The sequence below is a fragment of the Pelobates fuscus genome, chromosome 13, assembly GCF_036172605.1.
Source record: "Pelobates fuscus isolate aPelFus1 chromosome 13, aPelFus1.pri, whole genome shotgun sequence".
NCBI lineage: Eukaryota > Metazoa > Chordata > Amphibia > Anura > Pelobatidae > Pelobates > Pelobates fuscus.
This window is the reverse complement of record NC_086329.1, coordinates 110,756,450-110,778,198: the sequence shown is the minus strand read 5'-3', so window position 1 is coordinate 110,778,198 and position 21,749 is coordinate 110,756,450. Positions and strand designations below refer to the sequence as shown.

The 21,749-nt window shown below is 40.3% G+C and overlaps 1 protein-coding gene across 1 annotated transcript; it reads left to right on the top strand.

The window, feature by feature from the left end:
* Window positions 1-243: 243 nt before the first annotated feature.
* On the top strand, window positions 244-1,592 carry LOC134582708 (olfactory receptor 6N2-like). The gene has a single exon (XM_063439352.1). The coding sequence runs from the start codon at window positions 244-246 to the stop codon at window positions 1,219-1,221; it is 978 nt and encodes a 325-aa protein (XP_063295422.1). The 3' UTR covers window positions 1,222-1,592.
* The last annotated feature ends 20,157 nt before the right edge of the window (window positions 1,593-21,749 follow it).

The window sequence follows — 21,749 nt, the reverse complement described above, 5'->3', positions numbered from 1 at the left end:
ATGAGTAGATAAATAAATAAATAAATAAATAAATAAAAAAAGTTGTAAATAGGTCTGAAAGTGTAAATTCCCTCCCTTTATTGTGAATGTGCTTATCGTGAATGTGGATATTTAATGAGGCACGGTTTTTTATTATATATAAAATAATAATGATATGTTTCTGTTTTCAGGTCTCAATCTTCTCAAACTGGAACTTGTAATTTCATAACACTCTCCTTGTCGATTGGTTCAACCCAACATGTCATGGGGGAAATGAATCAAAGCCGTGTCGATTTTTTACTAGAAGGATTTTCCAATCTTGGCCAGTACCAGGTGTGTCTCTTTTTGTTGTTTCTCATTGCCTTCCTTCTGACTCTTACTGGGAACATGCTCATCATCTTGATTGTACACTACTATGATCAGCTTCATAGTCCTATGTATTTCTTCATCACCAACCTGTCCATACTGGAGGTATGGTACATTTCTACCACCGTACCAAAGCTTCTCACTGTTATGGTGACAAATGACACTAGAATTTCTTTCCAGTGGTGCTTTGCTCAATTGTATTTATTCCATAGTTTGGGTATCACAGAGTGCAACCTGTTGGCTGCCATGGCCTTTGACCGATGTATGGCAATATGTAACCCTCTGAGGTACACCACCATAATGAGTGTAAAAATGTGTAGATGTCTGGCTTCGGTGTGTTGGTGCTGTGGGTTTATGATGGCATGCATTCCTATAACACTAACTGCAAGAGTGTCCTTCTGTGGACCTTACCATCTGAAACACTACTTCTGTGATCTAGCACCACTTTTACGGCTGGCTTGTATAGAGACTCCCTTGACTGAGTCTGTCAACCGTTTTGTTGGAGGCTTTGCAACATTGTTCAACCTTTCAATTGTCATAATCATGTATTTAAGTATTATAGCAGCCATTATCAAGATCAAATCCAACACGGGTCGAAGTAAGGCTTTCTCCACCTGCTCCTCACACCTCATTGTAGTGACACTTTTTTATAGTTCTTCTTGCATTGTGTATGCCAGCCCAAAAGGGTCCCGTCCAGCAGTCTTTGACAAGATGCTTGCCCTCGTATATGCCATGTTTACCCCCCTTTTCAATCCAATCATTTATAGCTTTAGGAATAAGGCAGTAAAGGAAGCTATGAAGAATGGAATCCAGAGGTTTCAAAGTGAAATGTGGTGTATACAGGTGCAGGTCCCTAAACCATTAACATTAAAATGAACTGAGAGAAATTTATTTTTCAAGGAAATAGAAACATAGAATTCGATAGTTGGACACATATGGATGTGAAATGGTCAATCTGTTCTTCCCATTGTATATTTTATTTTGATGGAGTTTCCTGTTTAGGACACTGATTGATTAAGACCAATTTGTTTTGAACCTTTATCAGTCACTAAGACTCTCTACTACCTCATCTGGAAGGCTATTCCATGCATCGCCAACTCTCTGATTAGAAAAAAAGCATTAGAAAAGGTGTGTGCTCTCCAATCCAATTCCAAGGTAATTCTCCCCAAATTCACTCAATAAGATGAACAGATTCATCTCCTCCTTGTCCTTATTTCATGCACAGCAATAGGGTGTGAACTGTACGGAGAGCCTCAAGCACATCAAATCAAATAATCACAATGTTACATTTATTTTGCATTCACCACGTCTGACTTCATTGTATTTGTCTGTTTCTAGATCTGTCTGTCTGTTCGCCTGTTCATTATTTTTTTTTCAAGTTATGTAATTATTCTTTTTTTTACTGCCTTTATGCTAATACATTTACCTCTGACTGTCACGGGATTAAAGAACGTAACCAGTGAAGTATAAGATGAACTGATGATAAATTGATTCTAAATATTAGAGCTAAATGCCTGTGAATCCTTTCAGATACAACATAAATATGCCTTTAAGTTCAGAGAATATCTGACGTAGTGCAGCACTGCCATCTTGTGGCAATTGTATATATTGCATGCTATGTTTTATTGGATGCTGAGATTAATTTAACATGTTATTGTAAAGGTTTATTGTACAGGGGGCAGTTCTTCATTTGGCGTTTTTATTTGATTTTTTACCAGTTTGTTGGGTGATTAACAGACAGTTTATCTGGGCTTCTTATCCCTTCCCCACCTGTTTACAAGTTAGTTAGTTTTTTCCATTCTTATAGATATATAATCAGAAGTGTAACTTTCTGTTATCTTTACCCAAATTAAATAATTCCAAAAATAAAGTGTTTAAGCCCACAGAAATAGATCCCCAGATGTTTAACCTTTGTATTTCAAATTCTATGATTTATTTTCTATGAAGTTTAAACAGGATGTTTGGTAAATAAACAAATATTAGACAGAATAACTTGATTACACATTAAACATGTTCATTTACTTGCCATATTTAAATGAAATACACATTATAAGAGGAAATTAAACTCTGTTACACATGACGTGTTACGAAGAATATAAACACATTAAATCATGGACAATTAATAATTGTAACCCTCCTAATCATTGCAGAACTGATTCTCAATCTCTGTGAGTGGATAATGCGGTTTGTAAGATGACGGTCTATGTTGTAGTGGCTTCTCACAAACGGCAAACATGTCAAATGGATGAAAAAATTCAATTCACCCTTTATCATTTTTACTTTTATTACTTATAACATTTCTTCTACATTCATTTCATTTTTTTGCTTTAATTTCAACCAATTTTTAACTAAATCTAGATGAATATAAATGTATGAGTCCTAACGATGTTTAAAATTCTTTTCTAACCAAATATTTGAATAAAATAGAATTCATATTGCATACATTAAGTTCATATGAGACATGAGCAATTTGTTTCTTTACAAATCAAATGTTGTCCGAATGTGTTCAAAATTCAAGCGCATTCAAAATTTAGAATCAACGGAAAGTAAAAAAAAAAAAAAAGCTGATGTATTCTAAGTGAATTTAAAAAAACATGTCAGATCAAAATATTTCAAATCAATTCATTTTGATAAAGATAGCAAATTAGGGAGTTATTTACTAAACAACTAAAATAGCATAATTAGGAAAAGGGCTTTCATTACTGATGTATATCAGCTGGTTAGTAGATAGCTCCCTAATTTTTCCTTAAATATGTAAACCCTATGTCTGTGCAGTAAATTAGGGAGTTATCTACTAAACAGCGTTCAGGTCTTTTCCTTTGATATTTCTGCTATTTGGTAGATAGTTCCATAAATTGTACTTTGCAACCATATAACTGGCACTATTATTCATTCCCCATAGTGGTTATAGGGCTTCCAAATTTATTAAAATTAACAGGATTTTCAGATAAAATTTGGTCAGTCTGAATCCATATTTTCCAAATTTTAGACAAACCAAAATTACAAACTTAACGAATCAAAACTAAAGTAAGCAAATTCTTCACCCAGACGCATCCCATGTTTTCATAACATTTGTTTTGTGTTTAATTCTATACTCTGCATATTATTTGCATATTTTTAAAACATACTTTCATTCCATTAGAACTCCCAGTTTAGCAGGATTGATCCCACATACCATGGTTTCCCTCCTAGGTTCACTTTGCCGATCTCCAGTTGGGCGTTGTGCGTTCAGGGCGGACAGGAGTGCTGGTCCGGTGTGACTCTCTGCTTTCAGGCAAGTCAACTCCAAGACGGCGTGACACTGCCATATCTGGGATGTGGAATAGTACCTGGGGAGCTGGGGGGTGCCGTTGATGTGGAGCAAGATGCAGCAGCAGAAGACGACTCAGCAGAGAAGGTTATGGAAGAGGATGGAGTAGGAGGAGTAGAGGAGGTGGCAGCAGGCCTGCCTGCAAGTCGTGGCAGTGTCACCAACTCCTCTGCAGAGCTACGCATTCCATGCTTGGCAGCCGTCAGCAGGTTTACCCAATGCGCAGTGTAGGTGGTATACCTGCCCTGACCATGCTTTGCAGACCAGGTATCAGTGGTCAGATGGACCCTTGCCCCAACACTGTGTGCCAGACATGCCATTACTTCCTTTTGCACAATCGAGTACAGGTTGGGGATTGCCTTTTGTGCAAAGAAATTTCAGCCGGGTACCTTCTACTGCGGTGTCCCAATAGCTACAAATTTTTTGAACACCTCAGACTCCACCAGCTTGTATGGTAAAAGCTGACGGGCTAATAGTTCAGATAAGCCAGCTGTCAGACCCCAGGCAAGGGGGTGACTTTCTGACGCTTGCAGACAACTAACTGCTATTCAATGTATAACAGTGAAAAAAGTTTTTTGGTTTTTAAATGCAATCTATTGTGACACCAGATATGAGTGGCAAAGTGCAGTGGCAGAGTTTGGCAGAGTACACGCTGAAGGCCTGACACCCGCTTGAAGGACACTGACTGCTATTAGATTACAGTCAAAAACTTTTTTTCTTTTTAAAGGCACGCTATTGTGACACCAGATATGAGTGGCAAAGTGCAGTGGCAGAGGTTGGCAGAGTACACGCTGAAGGCCTGACACCCGCTTGAAGGACACTGACTGCAATTAGATTACAGTCAAAAACTTTTTTTCTTTTTAAAGGCACGCTATTGTGACACCAGATATGAGTTGCAAAGTGCAGTGGCAGAGGTTGGCAGAGTACACGCTGAAGGCCTGACACCCGCTTGAAGGACACTGACTGCTATTAGATTACAGTCAAAAACTTTTCTCTTTTTAAAGGCACGCTATTGTGACACCAGATATGAGTGGCAAAGTGCAGTGGCAGAGGTTGGCAGAGTACACGCTGAAGGCCTGACACCCGCTTGAAGGACACTGACTGCTATTAGATTACAGTGAAAAAAATATTTTCTTTTTAAAGGCATGCTACTGTGACACCAGATATGAGTGGCAAAGTGCAGTGGCCGAGGTTGGCAGAGTACACGCTGAAGGCCTGACACCCGCTTGAAGGACACCAGATATGAGTGGCAAAGTGCTCATTATAGTGACTGCTATTAGATTACAGTCAAAAACTTTTTTATTTTTAAAGGCACGCTATTGTGACACCAGATATGAGTGGCAAAGTGCACTGGCAGAGGTTGGCAGAGTACACGCTGTAGGCCTGACACACAGACGATAGCAGACAACTAACTGCTATTCAATATATTACAGTTAAAAATACATTTTTGTTTTTAAATGCAAGCTATTGTGACACCAGATATGAGTGGTGGCACTGGGCAAGTTGGCACAGTATCCACTGTGAGCCTGACACAGAAGCTGGCAGGCAGGCAACTGCAATTAGATGACACAGGAAAAAAAAAGCAGACTGATGTTCTAGCCCTAAAAAGGGCTTTTTGAGGTGCTGTTCTTACAGCAGAGATCAGATGAGTCCTTCAGGACTGTAGTGGACACTGAATACCCTAGCCTAGCTATCAATTTCCCTATCTAATCAGCATCAGCTACACTTTCCCTCCTCTCACTAAGCATGCAGCTTCAGAATGAATCTAAAATGGATGCTGGGAGGGAGGTGGGAGGGTCTGGAAGGGAGGGTCTGCTGCTAATTTGCTGGAATGTGTCTGCTGACCGTGAGGCACAGGGTCAAAGTTTCCTCAATGATGACGAATAGGGGGCGGATCGAACCGCCCATGTGTTCGCCCGTGGTGGCGAACGCGAACACGCTATGTTAGCCGGGAACTATTCGCCAGCGAACCGTTCGGTACATCACTAGTTTCCAGGTAGTTTTACCATTTATTATTACTGTTCAGCATTCCCTAAGTAGTGTATAGTCAATGTCTTACTTGTGTTTTTTTAAACCTTCCTTTTGTTCTTTAATTGTTGCTGACTTTAAACAAAATCTCTCACACCCAATAGTAAATTATGATATCCAGATTATTTATAATATATGGCACTAAAGCCACAAAGCTGCCAGAAATTAACTTTTGCAATATTTACGTCTCCAATATTGCTACTCCTATAATTCTCAGTCTAAAATTTAGCCTCTTCCGCAGCCTTATCTCTTGTGTGTCCTCTGGTATCACACAAACCCATTACCCACGTCCACTTACTGACACTCCATAGAAATACACCCCCATGTCCACACACAATTTCACACTGTGCAAATTAATATTTTGTTACTGAGCTTCCACATTGAAAGAGGTCATTCATTCTTTAAATGGTATTTGTTACTGAGCTTCCTCTTTCACAGAGGTCACTCGCTCATCTAATTTGTATTTGTTACTGAGCCTTATCTTTTGCCGAGTTCAGACGCGCATCATTCTGGTATTTATCACTGAGCTTTCTCTTTCCTAGAGGTTACGAGCTCTTTATAGAGTTATTTGTTACTGAGCTCTTCACAGAGGTCACACGCTCATCAAATTGGTATTTGTCACTGTGTTAATTATTTTGCATTGGTCACGTTCTCATCAAACTTGTATGTTGCTGAGTTTCCTCTTGTACAGAGGTCATGTACTCATCATATCAGTATTATTTACTGAGCATCCTCTATCACAGAGTTCACACACACTCATTAAATTAATATTTGTCAATGAGCTTCCTCCTTCACAGAGCACATGTGCTCTTCAAAGTGGTATTAGTTGCTGAGCTTCCTTTACAGAGGTTGTTCACTCATCAAGTTGATAGTTGTTACTGAGATTCCTCATTCGCAGAGGTCACATGCTCATTAAATTGGTTGCTGAGCCTCCTCTTTCACAGAGGACACATGCTCCTCACATTAGTATTTGTTACTAAGCTTCATCTTTCACAAAGGTCACGCGTTCATCAAATTGATATTTGTTACAGAGCTTCCTCCTACAGAGGTCACACGCGTCATATACTCATCAATAAATGGGACTTTGTTACTGAGATTCCATTTATTACAGAAATTACATACTTGGAATTGTTGCTTAATTGTCATTGTTAACGAGCTTTCCCTGTCACAGAGGAAACACCCTCAGTGGATGTGTTACAAATGCCTTGGACAATTTATGGTCTTTCGCTTCTATGTTTATTTTTTCTTCCTAGTACTTTTGTCTACAGGTCTCTTTCATCTCACGACACTTCAGGTTCTCACTTTACTCCAGACACTTAGTTTCATATCTCCAAATATGCGGTTCCTACTTACATTTAAAGTCCATGGGTCACTACAAGTTGCTCCAAACATGTGTCTGGTTATACTCAAGTTGATATTTTGTGTTTATGCACCCTTGTTTCTTGCTATATAAGGTTCAGGGGTATTGATATTTATGTATACTGATAACCTGATCCTCAGCCTATCTCGCATATATCTATTAATGTTACGTCTCGCCATGTATGTGTCATACTGGTCATTAAATATCTGGAGCTATTTTAGCATACATGATCAACTGGGCTAAAAAAACGCTTTCATTTTTCTCTGTATTCTTTGGTAACAGGTATCACTAGAGTATTTTAGTCTCTCTGGGCTAAATTTACTTTACCTATCTTATCGACCATCGTTCTGCCTCATTTTCACAGGTTTAGTAACATGTTAGTGAGTGCCAAATTCTTTTCTAGCCTCCTAACTTTTATAAGGTACTCATTTGTACAGCTATTTAGTGAAATAATATACAGTATCTCACAAAGGTAAGTACACCCCTCACATTTTTGTAAATATTTTATTGTATCTTTTTATGTGCCAACACTTAAGAAATGACACTCTGCTACAATGTAAAGTAGAAGTAGTACAGCCTGTATAACATTGCACATTTGCTGTCCCCTCAAAATAACACAACACACAGCCATTAATGTCTAAACCGTTGGCAACAAAAGTGAGTACACCCCTAAGTGGAAATGTCCAAATTGGACCCTATTAGCCATTTTCCCTCCTCTGTGTCATGTGACTTGTTAGTGTTACAAGGTCTCAGGTGTGAATGGGGAGCAGGTGTGTTAAATTTGGTGTTACAGGTTTAGTTCAAAACATATTGACTACCTTCGGCCTTTATCCCCAACCACAATTTACAATTATTAGATTCCATTCCCTCTTGTGATTTCAGTTGATTCCAATATTAGACTACCTCCGACCCCAGAAGTTCTCTTTTAAAGGGACACTATAGTCACCTGAACAACTTTAGCTTAATGAAGCAGTTTTGGTGTATAGAACATGCCCCTGCAGCCTCACTGCTCAATCCTCTGCCATTTAGGAGTTAAATCCCTTTGTTTATGAACCCTAGTCACACTGATACCGGAGAAACTGACGGAAGCCAAGCACAGAGCAGTGGACACAGGTTTCTTCAGGAAGGAAGAGATCGATTCACCGACCGGGACTCAGAGGGACTAATGTCACCAAAAAAAACAGCAAAGTCTGAGCCCTGATCATACAGCTCCTCCCATAATCAGTTCAACCTACACATACTCTTATCCATCAACCGAATAGAGACTAAATTCCTGTTTGACCACATGGCTTGCCCAGCACAATGGAGGAGGGGAAATACTCGTATATCCTGTATTCCTACACATGCCCCTTACACTACTGATTGTATCGTTGCCACGTGCAACCAACCGACCGATACATCAACATATGCAAGTGCACATACCATGTGGCAATCTTGTCCTAGTAAATTTATTTTTACTGAGATTCCACCACAACACCTCCCTGCATGTGACTTGCACAGCCTTCCATAAACACTTCCTGTAAAGAGAGCCCTATTTAGGCTTTCTTTATCGCAAGTTCTGTTTAATTAAGATTGTCTTATCCCCTGCTATGTTAATAGCTTGCTAGACCCTGCAAGAGCCTCCTGTATGTGATTAAAGTTCAATTTAGAGATTGAGATACAATTATTTAAGGTAAATTACATCTGTTTGAAAGTGAAACCAGTTTTTTTTTTCATGCAGGCTCTGTCAATCATAGCCAGGGGAGGTGTGGCTAGGGCTGCATAAACAGAAACAAAGTGATTTAACTCCTAAATGACAGTGAATTGAGCAGTGACATTGCAGGGGAATGATCTATACACTAAAACTGCTTTATTTAGCTAAAGTAATTTAGGGGACTATAGTGTTCCTTTAACTCTCCTATATCCTGTTTATTTCCTATATTGTTACTGATTGTATTACACTTCCCAGATGATAATGCAGCACAGTAACACCTAGATACTCCCCCCCCCCCCCCCCCGCGCCCTACTGTTCTTCTCCTTCTATCTCTGATTTCCATCATGAAATGTGAAAATCTATAAAAAAAAATGTTCTTTTAAAAACAGCCTCATGATTCATCATTTTAAATAAAAGTAAGACATTGAGATTTGGTACCTAGTACATAATAATTGATTACATCCACCCTGCTATAGGAAGCAGTAAACAAATATTGATTTTAAATATTATGGTGTGAGTTCATGGATTATTACAGTCACTGATTTCCAACTTTATTGATAGAGTTGAGCGAACCCGAACTGAAAAGTTCTGGTTCGTACCGAGTATTACGTTTTTTTGGACCCCGGACACGAACACGGACATATCACTTTATGTTCGGGTTGGAGTTCGGCGATTTAATGACGCGTTTTGAAAGGCTGCAGGGCAGCCATTTAACAAGCGTTTGACTCGTGTGCCCTTAGAAGCCATCACAGCCATGCCTAATAATGGCATGGCTGTGATTGGCCAGTGCAGCATGTGACCCAGCTAGTAGGGGCATGTCTATGAAACAGTGAGCAGCATATGGCTGCTCAATGTTAAAAAAAAAAAATCCCCCCCTCCTGAGCCCCCACCCGCGACACGCAAGTGAGGGCTTTCGAACTAAAGGGGGGACCTATTGCCCCCCCGGCTCCCACCCCTGAGCAGCGGGTGGGTGCCCTAAATACCAATGAGGGGGGGAACCTATTGTCGCCCCCCCGGCCCCCACCCCTGTGCGGCGGGTGGGGGCCCTAAATAACAATAAGTGGGGACCTACTGTCCTCTCCCACCGGCCCCCACCCCTGAGCCGGTGGGTGGGGGCCATAAATAAAAATTGGGGGGACTTAATGTCCTCCCTCCCACCCCCACCCCTGTGCGGTGGGTGGGTGGCATAAATAAGAATTTGGGGGGGACGTACTGGCCTTCCCCCAGCCCCCACCCCTGCGCGGTGGGTGGGGGCTCTAAATAACAATAAGGTGGGGGGACCTACTTTCCTCCCCCCCGGCCCCCACCCCTGAGCGGTGTGTGGGGGCCATAAATAAAAATTGGTGGGGGACCTAATGTCCCCCCCAAAAAAATTATTATTATTAGGTTCCCCCCTTATTGTTATTTAGGGCCACCACCCACCGCGCAGGGGTGGGGGCTGTGGGGCAGGACAGTAGGTCCCCCCCAAATTCTTATTTATGGCCCCCACCCGCTGTTCAAGGCTGGGGGCCAGGCGGGAGGACAATAGGTCCCCCGTTATTGTTATTTAGGGCTCCCACCCGCTGCTCAGGGAATTAGGGAGTTATCTACTAAGCGGCTGCTTATTTTATGTTACTTTAAGTTATTTTAAGTGATTCCCCTATCCACATTTGTTTGCAGGGCACTTATCCTACACTTACCCCCATTTTACTTCCTTTTGCAGCCCTCTAGCCCTTTCCAGGAGTTTTTTAGAGCCATTTTTGTGCCAAAAAGTTCGGGTCCCCGTTGACTTCAATGGGGTCGGGGTCAAGTTCGGGGTCAAGTTCGAGCCCGAACCCGGACTTTTTTCAAAGTTCGTCCGAACCCGCCGGACCCGAACATCCAGGTGTCCCCTCAACTATAGTTATAGATTTTGATTGATATTTTACAATTGAACTTCCATGTTATCGGAATATTGCTAAACTGGAACACATCTCTGCCCTTGAACCACTTAAGAGATACAAACAATATTACAGTAAGTCATCATTAAAATCTTATCATTTGCTTTTATAACAACCATGCCAAGAATGTGTTTTTTAAGGGACTAGTAACATTTTAAAAGGACACTCCACTGCCCAAATAAAAAAATACATAAACAAAACAAAAAAAACATACAATAGAGATTCAGGGAATAGGTAAGTTTTTTGTTTTTTTTTAAGTGTATACAGGGGCAAGAGGGGGCTAAAAAAATTTGGTTTAAGAATGATAATCCATTAACATTACGATTTTTTTTCGCAATACGAAGCAAGTGTCCCAGTTTATAGTGCCGCCCCCTTGCATTCTGGAATCTGGGTAGCGCGTGAGTGTGGAGGTGTTGGAGAAGTTTTTGAGCCATTTGCAGCAAATTTTGGAGCCTTTTGCAGCCATTTGCCGCACGTTTTGGAGCCTTTTTGGTGCATGTCTCAAGAGATTTGTTTGCATGCCTTTACTGTGTGTTCTGCATTGTGGGGTGATTTCCATATCAGCTCATGTGCTGTGCATGCCTGTTACTGTGTGTTTTGCATTGTGGGGTTGTTTTGCATGCCAGCTCATGTGGGTGTAAACTTTTTTTTATTTTTTGCACACTTAGTGACCATGGTGTCATGGCACCCAAGAAAGCAGCGGAAGCTGGGAAGAGGAAGAAGGAGATGATTCTGCTTGAGGACAAGAAATAAATCATCAGGAAGCATGAAGGAGGAATGCGATTGGCTAACCTCGCCAAAGAGGATGGAAGGAGTGCATTCACAATCGCTACAATCCTAAAGATGAAAGAGAAGATAACTGGGAGAGATGCAGCCAAGGGAGTCACCAGGGTCTCCAAGCAATGGCTACCTGTTCTGGTGGAAGTCGAGAAGTTGCTCCTGCTCTGGTTTGAACATAAGCAGCATGGGGACTCAGTGACCAAGGCGATCATCTGCGAAAAAGCCAAGACCTTGCACGCTGACCTCCTCAACCAACAGCCAAGAACGTCAGTCAATGCAGAAGGCTTCAAGGCCAGCAGGGGGTGGTTCAAAAGGTTAAAGACCGGATCTGGCATCCACAGCGTGGTCAATCATGGAGAGGCTGCAAGTTCCGATGTTGCTGCAGCTGAGGAATTTGCTATGGAGTTCCTGGAGGTCATGGTTTCAGAGGGCTACCTTCCTCAGCAGGTTTTCAACTGTAATGAGACTGGACTCTTCTGGAAAAGGATGTCAAAGCGTACCTTCATCACGGAAGAGGAAACCTCATTGCCTGGCCACAAGCTGATGAAGGATCGTCTCACCCTCCTGTTCTGCGCCAATGCCAGTGGGGACCTTAAGACCAAGCCCCTGCTCGTTTACCATTCAGAGAACCCACGGGCCTTCAAGAAACACAAGGTGAACAAGGAGCAGTTGAGCGTTTTGTGGCAGTCTAACCCAAAGGCTTGGGTCACACGCCTCTTGTTTGTGAAGTGGGTCAATGTGGTTTTTGGTCCTGCTGTCAAGCAGTACCTTGTGGACAATAACCTGCCGCTCAAGGCCATGCTGCTCATGGACAATGATCCTGCTCATCCTCCAGGCCATCAAGGTCATGTTCCTTCCACCTACCACCCCACTACTCCAGTCAATGGACCAGCAGGTCATCTCCAATTTTAAAAAACTCTTCACAAGGGAGCTTTTCCGGTGATATTTTGAGATGACAGATCGATCAAGCCTCACCCTCCATGAATTTTGGAGAGAGCATTTTGACATTGTGAGCTGTCTGCAGATTATCACCATTGCCTGGGCCGGGGTCAGCCAGACAAACCTAAATTCTGCTTGGCGCAACCTGTGGCCAGACTGTGTTGTGAAACCTTCCTCTAATGCTTCTGCACCTGCACCAGAGTCAACAGTGTTGGAGGAAATTGTTTCCATGGGGAGGACCATGGGCCTGGAGGTGACTGAGGAGGATGTCTACGAGCTGGTGGAGGAACATGACCATGACCTAACCACCAAGGACCTGGTGGAATTGCAGAAGGAGGTGATGGAGGAGCAGATCTCATTTGTGGAGAAGGAGGAAATGAGTGAGGAACAGCTCTTCTATGGGAAACCGCGTTTCGGTTTACAAATTTTTCACAATACGAAACGCCCTGGAGAATGGATTACATTCTTAAACCGAGGTTCCATTGTATTATCAATACAGATTTGTGTTCCTAATGCTATAGTGGTCCTATAATGTTGCTGGACCTGTAGCTTAAGAGAAATTAGAGAAATTGCACTAAAACTGGTAAATATGCACCCCCAGGCTTGAAACATGTTTAATTGGCATTAGTCTGTAATATTGTTTAAGCCTAGTTGTGTGTGTTTTTTTATTATATTGATATCAAAGTGCTTGAAGGACATGAAACGTGTGCAGTGTGGAAGTCACACTCTGTTTACTGTGTTATAAAAGTAAACAATGTTTTGTATATAAAACTTAACTAGTGACATGGGATTCATTACTGTAACAACTCACAATAATAACGAAAACATGGTCATACCATAAATCCCTTAAGACGACACATGCCCTCCGTATTCCTTCGGAGAGTTTATAACTAAAAATATTATCTGGGTGGTAAATCTTCTTCATGTTATAAATAACCCGTTCATGTAATAATTATTATCAGAACAGGAGAATTCTCACCAGGTGCGTATCAACACGCTACGTGTTAAAATGGGCCTCTTGTTACAACGTATTCCTGAATGATTCTGGTAACAATGTGCAGTCATTAGAATTGGATGTTGTCCATTAAATCTGGAAAAAAGTAGGTCGATAGACAGACAGACAAATAAATAGCTAGACTAGCCGAGAGCTAGATGTATTGACGAACAGAAGGACGGACAGTAGGATAGATAGATAGATAGATAGATAGATAGATAGACAGCCAGATAGATAGAGATGGACAGACAGACAGACAGATAGACGGATTAGACGTATTAGATGGATTAGATAGGCAGGCAGGCAGGCAGATGGATGGACTGACAGACCAATAGTCAGACATACAGATGAATAGAGAGATGATAGATATAAATGTATGTGCTGTGTGCATGTCTGACAAGGACATTTTCATCTACTTCGTCTAAAATTTGTAATTCTTTTTCCCAAGTCTTCACTATACCCAGTTTATTGAATAGCCCACAATGGGTTACGGTTTAATATAATGTTGCAGACACTCAGGACATGTATTTTTTCCCAGATCACTGTTATAAACCCCAGAGACCTGTTAGCGTTAGCATAATTTTATCAAAACTACAAAAAAGGAGAATTGTCACTTCACGGGATTTGTAATAGTATCTTTATTTATCCCTTTTGTTTAACAAGGGCTCTGATCATCTGTTAGGGCTATTCACCCAACACCTACTCGGAGCAAATTCCATTGTGATAACTGAACAATATTAAAATCATTGGATACATGGTTTAAACATTTTATATTTTTGGATTAATTTTTAATATATTAATATTTTTTATATATTGATATATTTTTTATGTACAATATATTTTAATATCTAAAAGTATATTGTTTATCCAACAATAATGAATTGAAGCCTGAGAGATGGATATTTCCTTGGGATCTGCTATTTTTGCTTATATTTTAAGCAAGTGTGTAGACCCCTGGCCACTGGTGGCAAGTGACGGGTAGTCACAGTGACTAGCGACGGTATTATAAGAGTTTTGTGCATAGCCCTGTGTCTTAGCAAGCATTGCCTTTACATATTAACGTTGTCGTGTTATTATAGTAATAATATAAACATTATAATATTAACATTGCCTTTACATATTAACGTTGTCGTGTTATTATATTAATAATATAAACATTATAATATTAACATTGCCTTTACATATTAACGTTGTCGGGTTATTATATTAATAATATAAACATTATAATATTAAAATTGCCTTTACATATTATCGATGTCGTGTTATTATATTAATAATATAAACATTATAATATTAACATCGCCTTTACATATTAACGTTGTCGGGTTATTATATTAATAATATAAACATTATAATATTAACATTGCCTTTACATATTATCAATATCGTGTTATTATAGTAATAATATAAACATTATAATATTAACATCGCCTTTACATATTAACGTTGTCGTGTTATTATAGTAATAATATAAACATTATAATATTAACATTGCCTTTACATATTATCGATATCGTGTTATTATAGTAATAATATAAACATTATAATATTAACATCGCCTTTACATATTAACGTTGTCGTGTTATTATAGTAATAATATAAACATTATAATATTAACATTGCCTTTACATATTAACGTTGTCGGGTTATTATATTAATAATATAAACATTATAATATTAACATCGCCTTTACATATTATCGATGTCGTGTTATTATAGTAATAATATAAACATTATAACGTTAACATTGCCTTTACATATTATCGATGTCGTGTTATTATAGTAATAATATAAACATTATAATATTAACATCGCCTTTTTCATATAACGTTGTCGTGTTAATGCTGACATGTATGGATGGCTAGTTTAGTATTGCATTTTAAAGTCACAGTTAGTTAAACCTTATAGGGGAAGGAGCTTATGTGACAAAATATAGAGAATTGGATAACTTGCTCTGGTACTGAAGGAGTTAATTGTTGGAACCGGATACTTGAGGTTAGAGTAGATGTAAGTAGACAGGGCTTTTTCGCTCAGTTTTTCCTGAATCCTGTGCTGCAACCACAGATAAAAGTAATGACGGGAAGTATAAGAACCTTATAGCACCCCCAAATAATAGTTACAGGGTGCAGCGTAGGAATCTATTAGAATTCTCCAACGCCCCAAAATAAAGACTTGGAGCAGCATAGAAACCTCACAGAATCTGCCAGCACCCCCAAATAAGGACTCTGAGGCAGTGTTATTGTGACAGACCCCTTTTGGGAGTGACAGATACCATCTCGGAGAATTGTCGTTGTATTTGGATTATTGTGGATTTCGGGTACTTGTGGATCCGTACGGTACACGCCGCCACGTGGAAAGAACAATGGGTCGCGGCCATTTTGACCGCATGGACTAATGACCGAACAATCACGAACTTTCCACACGACGAATTTCAACCTTACCGGTAACGTACGCCCATACTGGTCGACAGATCCAAAGTACCGAAATAGAGACACCGGATCCAAGAGAGAGTTTTTGTTTATGTTATATAGTTCCTGAGTAAATGGTGCGAACATGTATCTAGCGAACGGCCCAACCGATCTAGGGGATTTTCACGTATATTGTTCCCCTAGATCTCCGTTCCCTAATACACGTAGCACATTGTATTTTCGTTATATATTGTGTGTGTTATTAAACCTGTAATTTTTGTATAATATTCTGCTCGGTACAGTGGGAGTGACTCCCACTGTAAATGTATTATCTCCTCCGGATACGGGGAGGAGTTGTTGTACGGCATAAAAGCCCGAGTTGCAGAATAAACATTATTCCTACTTTGACCCTCAACACAGAGTCTCGTCTCGTGCTTGGAGGGGATGACTATTACTTGGATGTCGTAATTATGGGGAACCTGTTATGCTTTAGCTGACTTCGTGCTTGGGGGAAAGGACACCTTCTCAGCGGCGTAAACCCCTACTACACCGGGGTGCCGCTACAGTTATAATCTATGGGTACAAAATAATATACAAATAGTGGGGTTCAGCTGGCATAGAATCTGCCAGGACCCCCAAATAAGGACTCTGTGTGCTCTGTATTAATATGGGGGTTCTGGGGTTCAATGTCATTCACAGTGTCTCTGTTTTGTAGTCTGTGACTGTTTGCGTGTGAGAAGTTAACTGTTTGTCAGAATCTATACAAATGCAGCGATCATATTTATTTTATTTTTGTGTCTGTTTAATACAAACAGTGAGCTGTGACCTGTGAGATTATTTCTAAAATTAAAGGACCACTTTAGTGCCAGGAAAGCAAACTCATTTTCCTGGGATCACTAGTCCAGGGGTAGGCAACCTTCGGCTCTCCAGATGTTTTGGACTACATCTCCCATAATGCTTTTACAGCCATATTGCTGGCAAAGCATCAAGGGAGATGTAGTCCACAACATCTGGAGAGCCGAAGGTTGCCTACCCCTGGACTAGTCCTTAGTCCTAGGGAGACTAAGGGTATGGTAGACAGCCTTAATGGATAGTATGTGGATAAAGTAAAGGAATCCTTATTCATACTACCTAAGCCGTAGAAGAGTGGGCATTAAAGAACTTGTACAATGTAGCGTTGTATAGTGCTAGAGAGAAGACCGCTGCACTAGTTCCCTCAAATCTCCTAGTAGCACCTTCGTGGGTGTTCTAAGCTGAGGCTATCGCTAAAAAGTCACACCAATAACTAATACCTATATAAGTCACACCAATAACTAATACCTATATAAGTCACACCAGTAACTAATACCTATATAAGTCACACCAATAACTAATACCTATATAAGTCACACCAGTAACTAATACCTATATAAGTCACACCAATAACTAAGACTCCAAGTAAAAACTACATTGCTAACTGAAAAATAACTCAAAAGAAAAGTGAGGGAGCATTCTCTTTAGGTGCATAACCTCGTGCTCAAGTGAGATTAAAAGAACACAGTGCTTCATTTAAATGAATGGAGAGTATGAAAAACCCTCATTTAGAACACCCACGAAAGTGCTACTAGGAGATTTGAGGGAACTAGTGCAGCGGTCTTCTCTCTAGCACTATACAACGCTACATTGTACAAGTTCTTTAATGCCCACTCTTCTAGGGCATTAAAGCGAGCGGCATGTCAAGGGGAGAGGACGCCGCTCGCTGACCGGTAAGGGGAGGGGGGACCGCGGGCGGCGATGGACCGAGGGTGAGTGCTGCGAGAGGATTGCAGCCTCCCCTCACAGCCACCCGCGGAGCCCTGACAGTAACTGGGCTCTTTTGTGACATTGGCGCAGTAAAGGCTTCTTTCTGGCAAGTTGACCATGCAGCTAATTTCTGTTTCAGTATCGTCGTATTGTGCTCCTTGAAACAACCACACCGGCTTTTTCCAGAGCAGCCTGTATTTCTCCTGAGGTTACCTGTGGGTTTTTCTTTGTGTCCTGAACAATTCTTCTGGCAGTTGTGGCTGAAATCTTTCTCGGGCTATCTGATCTTGCCTTTTATAAATTAAAATGTTGATCCTCTGCCACTGTTACCTTTTTTGATCCGATATTCTCACACTTGCCCTATTGAGTATGCTTTGAATATACCTCTTTTGTCCCCCCCCCCCCAGAGACCGTATTTGCATTTTTACCTATGCCCGTAATAAACAATAAGTACACTGGATGCACCGTTTTCTATATATGAGATCTATGGGACAACCATTGTCTCCTATAATTGTTATACCTTTTCTCACCATAGCAAGTGGGATCCACTCACCTTTGGTAAGTCTATTAAAATGTGTTATATGGATCTAATATATCCGTCCCTTACACATGACATAGATGCTCATATAATACAGTGTGACCTTATCCTCCACCAGTGATAGTCACACAGGATAAATGGGATTTACTTTATTAGGCTATGCCCATAGAAATGTGCTCTTCATACTGAATGACCCTGCTAGTTATGCATTAATCAATTTAGTGATCCTAAGGGAGCCACTTCCCAGCTTACTATTTATATGCATAGCATTTAGCTCTAACTAATATGACTAAATGGAAGAAAATAGGGCATGCCGACTCAACAGAGTTATATTCACATTCCTGTACCGCCATTTATTGACCCCCTTGTTCTGATGAGTTTTACTGCCCCTTCAAGGACGATACTCCTTTAAACCCTTAAGGACCAAACTTCTGGAATAAAAGGGAATCATGACATGTCACACATGTCATGTGTCCTTAAGGGGTTAAGGTAGAGCTGTGCTATAGAGCAATGGGTGGACTTTTATTATTAAATACATGTTTTATTATAATTTTGCAGATTAAACGAGTATTACAGAAAAATAGTTGTGTCATAAGATAAGTGCTGCCCTAAGGGGGAAGAGTTGGGCACTTTTAACTAAACAGTGAACTAGTGAAACAGAAAAAGGATGTAAAAAAAAGACAGGATATTAGATAAAATCTAAATAAAAACAAATATTGATTTGAACCACTGCGACACATTTAATATAATATCAGTCGCTCACCCTGACAAACATAGACTTGGATTACAATCAAACAGAGGATTGTATTCAGCAAATAAAGCAAGATTGGACCTTCCTGCATACCTTCATGCTGCCACACTCCCTGGCCATACCTCTGCCATCTGATTGGTTTGTGGGACGTCTGATTACCGGATCCCTTAAACATGGCTAACTGAGGGCTGGGTATTTAAACAAACTCAGAGGATACCTATGGCCCCTCTGCTCCTGACGACGACGTCTTAGCACTCTGAAACGCGCATCGAGCTCTTTTATTGTCAATTTGCACTTGGGTAGCACTATGCACGTTTTAATTTTTGTTTGGAGTGTTCAGGGTTACTGGTTCAGGTAGGCATTAGCTCTGTGCGATGCCGAGGTATATATAGGGACAGCGAGAGATTTTTATTAATGGGGAATTTGCAGAACCTTTATCTTTGGCAACCTCGTGGTTCCCTCTCTGGCGTTTTGGGACACAGTGAAAAGGGGAGGTTTGGATGAGTCTAGTTTAAGGTTGCATACCTTCTACCTCTCTTTGCAATTACCCTCCTCCCTACCTGTCCAGAGGTGGACACCACCCACCTCTTATACCCCTATTTAATACTGTTTATATTTTCTTTTTAAGTGGACCATTATTTTTGTATCATTAAGAATAAAGTTTAAGGTTGTTTTTTTGGCCACTTACAATACTTTTGTGCTTCCTCCCAGTGTGTCCCACAATTTTGGGTGACACTGGGATTTGTGTTCTCATTGTCAGTAGCTGATCTTGCCTTTGTATCAAGAAATCCCTGAATTTTCCACTTTTTAATAAGTGATTGAATAGTATTGTCTGGCATTTCAAGGCTTTTGATATATTTTTATATCCATTTCCATTTTTATAAAGTTCCATTACCTTGTTACGCAGGTTTTTGACAGTTCTTTTCTGCTCCCCATGGCTCAGTATCTAGCCTGCTCAGTGCATCCACTTGAGAGCTAGCAAACTCATTGACTATTTATACACAGACACTAATTGCAATTTAGAAAGCCACAGGTTTGGGTTATTAACCTTTAATTGCCATTTTAACCTGTGTGTGTCACCTTGTGTGTCTGTAACAAGGCCAAACATTTAAGGGTATGTAAACTTTTGATCAGGGCAATTTGGGTGATTTCTGTTATCATTATGATTTAAAAAGGAGCCAGACAACTATCTGATAATAAATGGCTTCATGTGATCACTATCCTTCAATTTAAGACATTTTATTTGCATGATCATACATATTTTAAAAATCAATGCCAAAATATCTCAATTTCTGCCAAGGTATGCAAACTTCTGAGCACAACTGATATATGGGTCTGTGTATGTGTAGGCGAATTTGTACATGTGTAGGTATATGCTTGTGCTTGGATGTTTGTATAGGCGTGCATGTACATGTATTTGTGCATTTGGTTGTATTTATATGTATATATGTATAACCCCCCTATTTTTGTACATTGATATTTGTTGAAGATTTTTTTTAGGAGAGATTTGGAGTTTATACATGTGGCGGCCACTTGGGTAGGGACATGAGTCTTGCAGCAAAGGATTTCCTTTCCCCTACCCATGATCTCAGTCAGCAACGTCTTCAGTGATTATAGCCAGGTAGAGTGATATAGCTTTTCCCCCCAGACTTTAGCAGAGACTTAATGCTGGGAGAAAACTGGTTTATTCAGGGCAAGGTACACTAAATTTATACACAGACCCCCAGCATGAGGTCTTCATACAAAGCAATACAATCCTTCCCAGACGTCCCTGTGTCTAGGAGAGAATTGAGTCAAAGATCTCTGTTACTGGAAACCACACAGAAAATACCCCAAATACTCAGTAGTTGACTTCTACTCTTCAATCCCATTTAAAATGGTTTGATTTCTTACTTTCTTATAGTCTGCTGGGATCTGCTCACCACCTCCATAACTTCCAAAGAAGAGCTGGAAGTTCTCCATCTGAGGTAAACTAAGGAGTGCAGGGCTTAGCTTATTGGCTGAAAGTGAAAGCGAGATGTCCCTGCATTGCAGAGCTTAGCTCAGGAAAGCTAAGGAAGTTTCTGCTTAGGAGCTTCCAGCTCTCTATCGTCAGTAGTGGAGGTGGGGAGCCATGCCCAACAGACCTCAGGTAAGAAGTCAAAACATTCTAAAACAGCTGACTACTGAAAATGGGAGAGGCGTCTGGCACTATAATCACCACAACAAACTGCCTACTCAGCTAACTGTGCACTGGCTGTAAGTGAAGTGAGGAGCAAGTGATCAGCTGACCTTCTTATAAACACATGGGAAGTGGACAATAAAGGAAGGTTGTCCATGTTTCTTATTTCTGAACTGAAGAAGAATCTATGTTTTTATTATATTTCTTTCACAATTTAAATAGAGCAGTATTTACTGTTATTGTTATGTATTTACAAATTTTAACTGCACATTTGTTTTCTAACTGATTTTAAATCTAGTGCAAATTCCCCATCCCCCCAGTGTGTTTATCATGACTGTGGTTATTTATAAAATAATAATTATATGTTTCTGCTTACAGGTCTCAACCTTCTCAAACTGGAACTTGTCATTTCATAGCACTCTCCTTGTCATTGGTTCAACCCCAACATGTCATGGGGGAAATGAATCAAAGCCATGTCGATTTTTTACTAGAAGGATTTTCCAATCTTGGCCAGTACCAGGTGTGTCTGTTGTTGTTGTTTCTTACCACCTACCTTTTGACTCTTACTGGGAACATGCTCATCATCTTAATTGTACGTTACAACTCCCAGCTTCATACTCCTATGTATTTCTTCATCACTGTCCTGTCCATACTGGATATATGGTACATTTCTACCACCGTACCTAAGCTTCTCACTGTTATGGTGACAAATGACACAAGAATTTCCTTCCAATGGTGCTT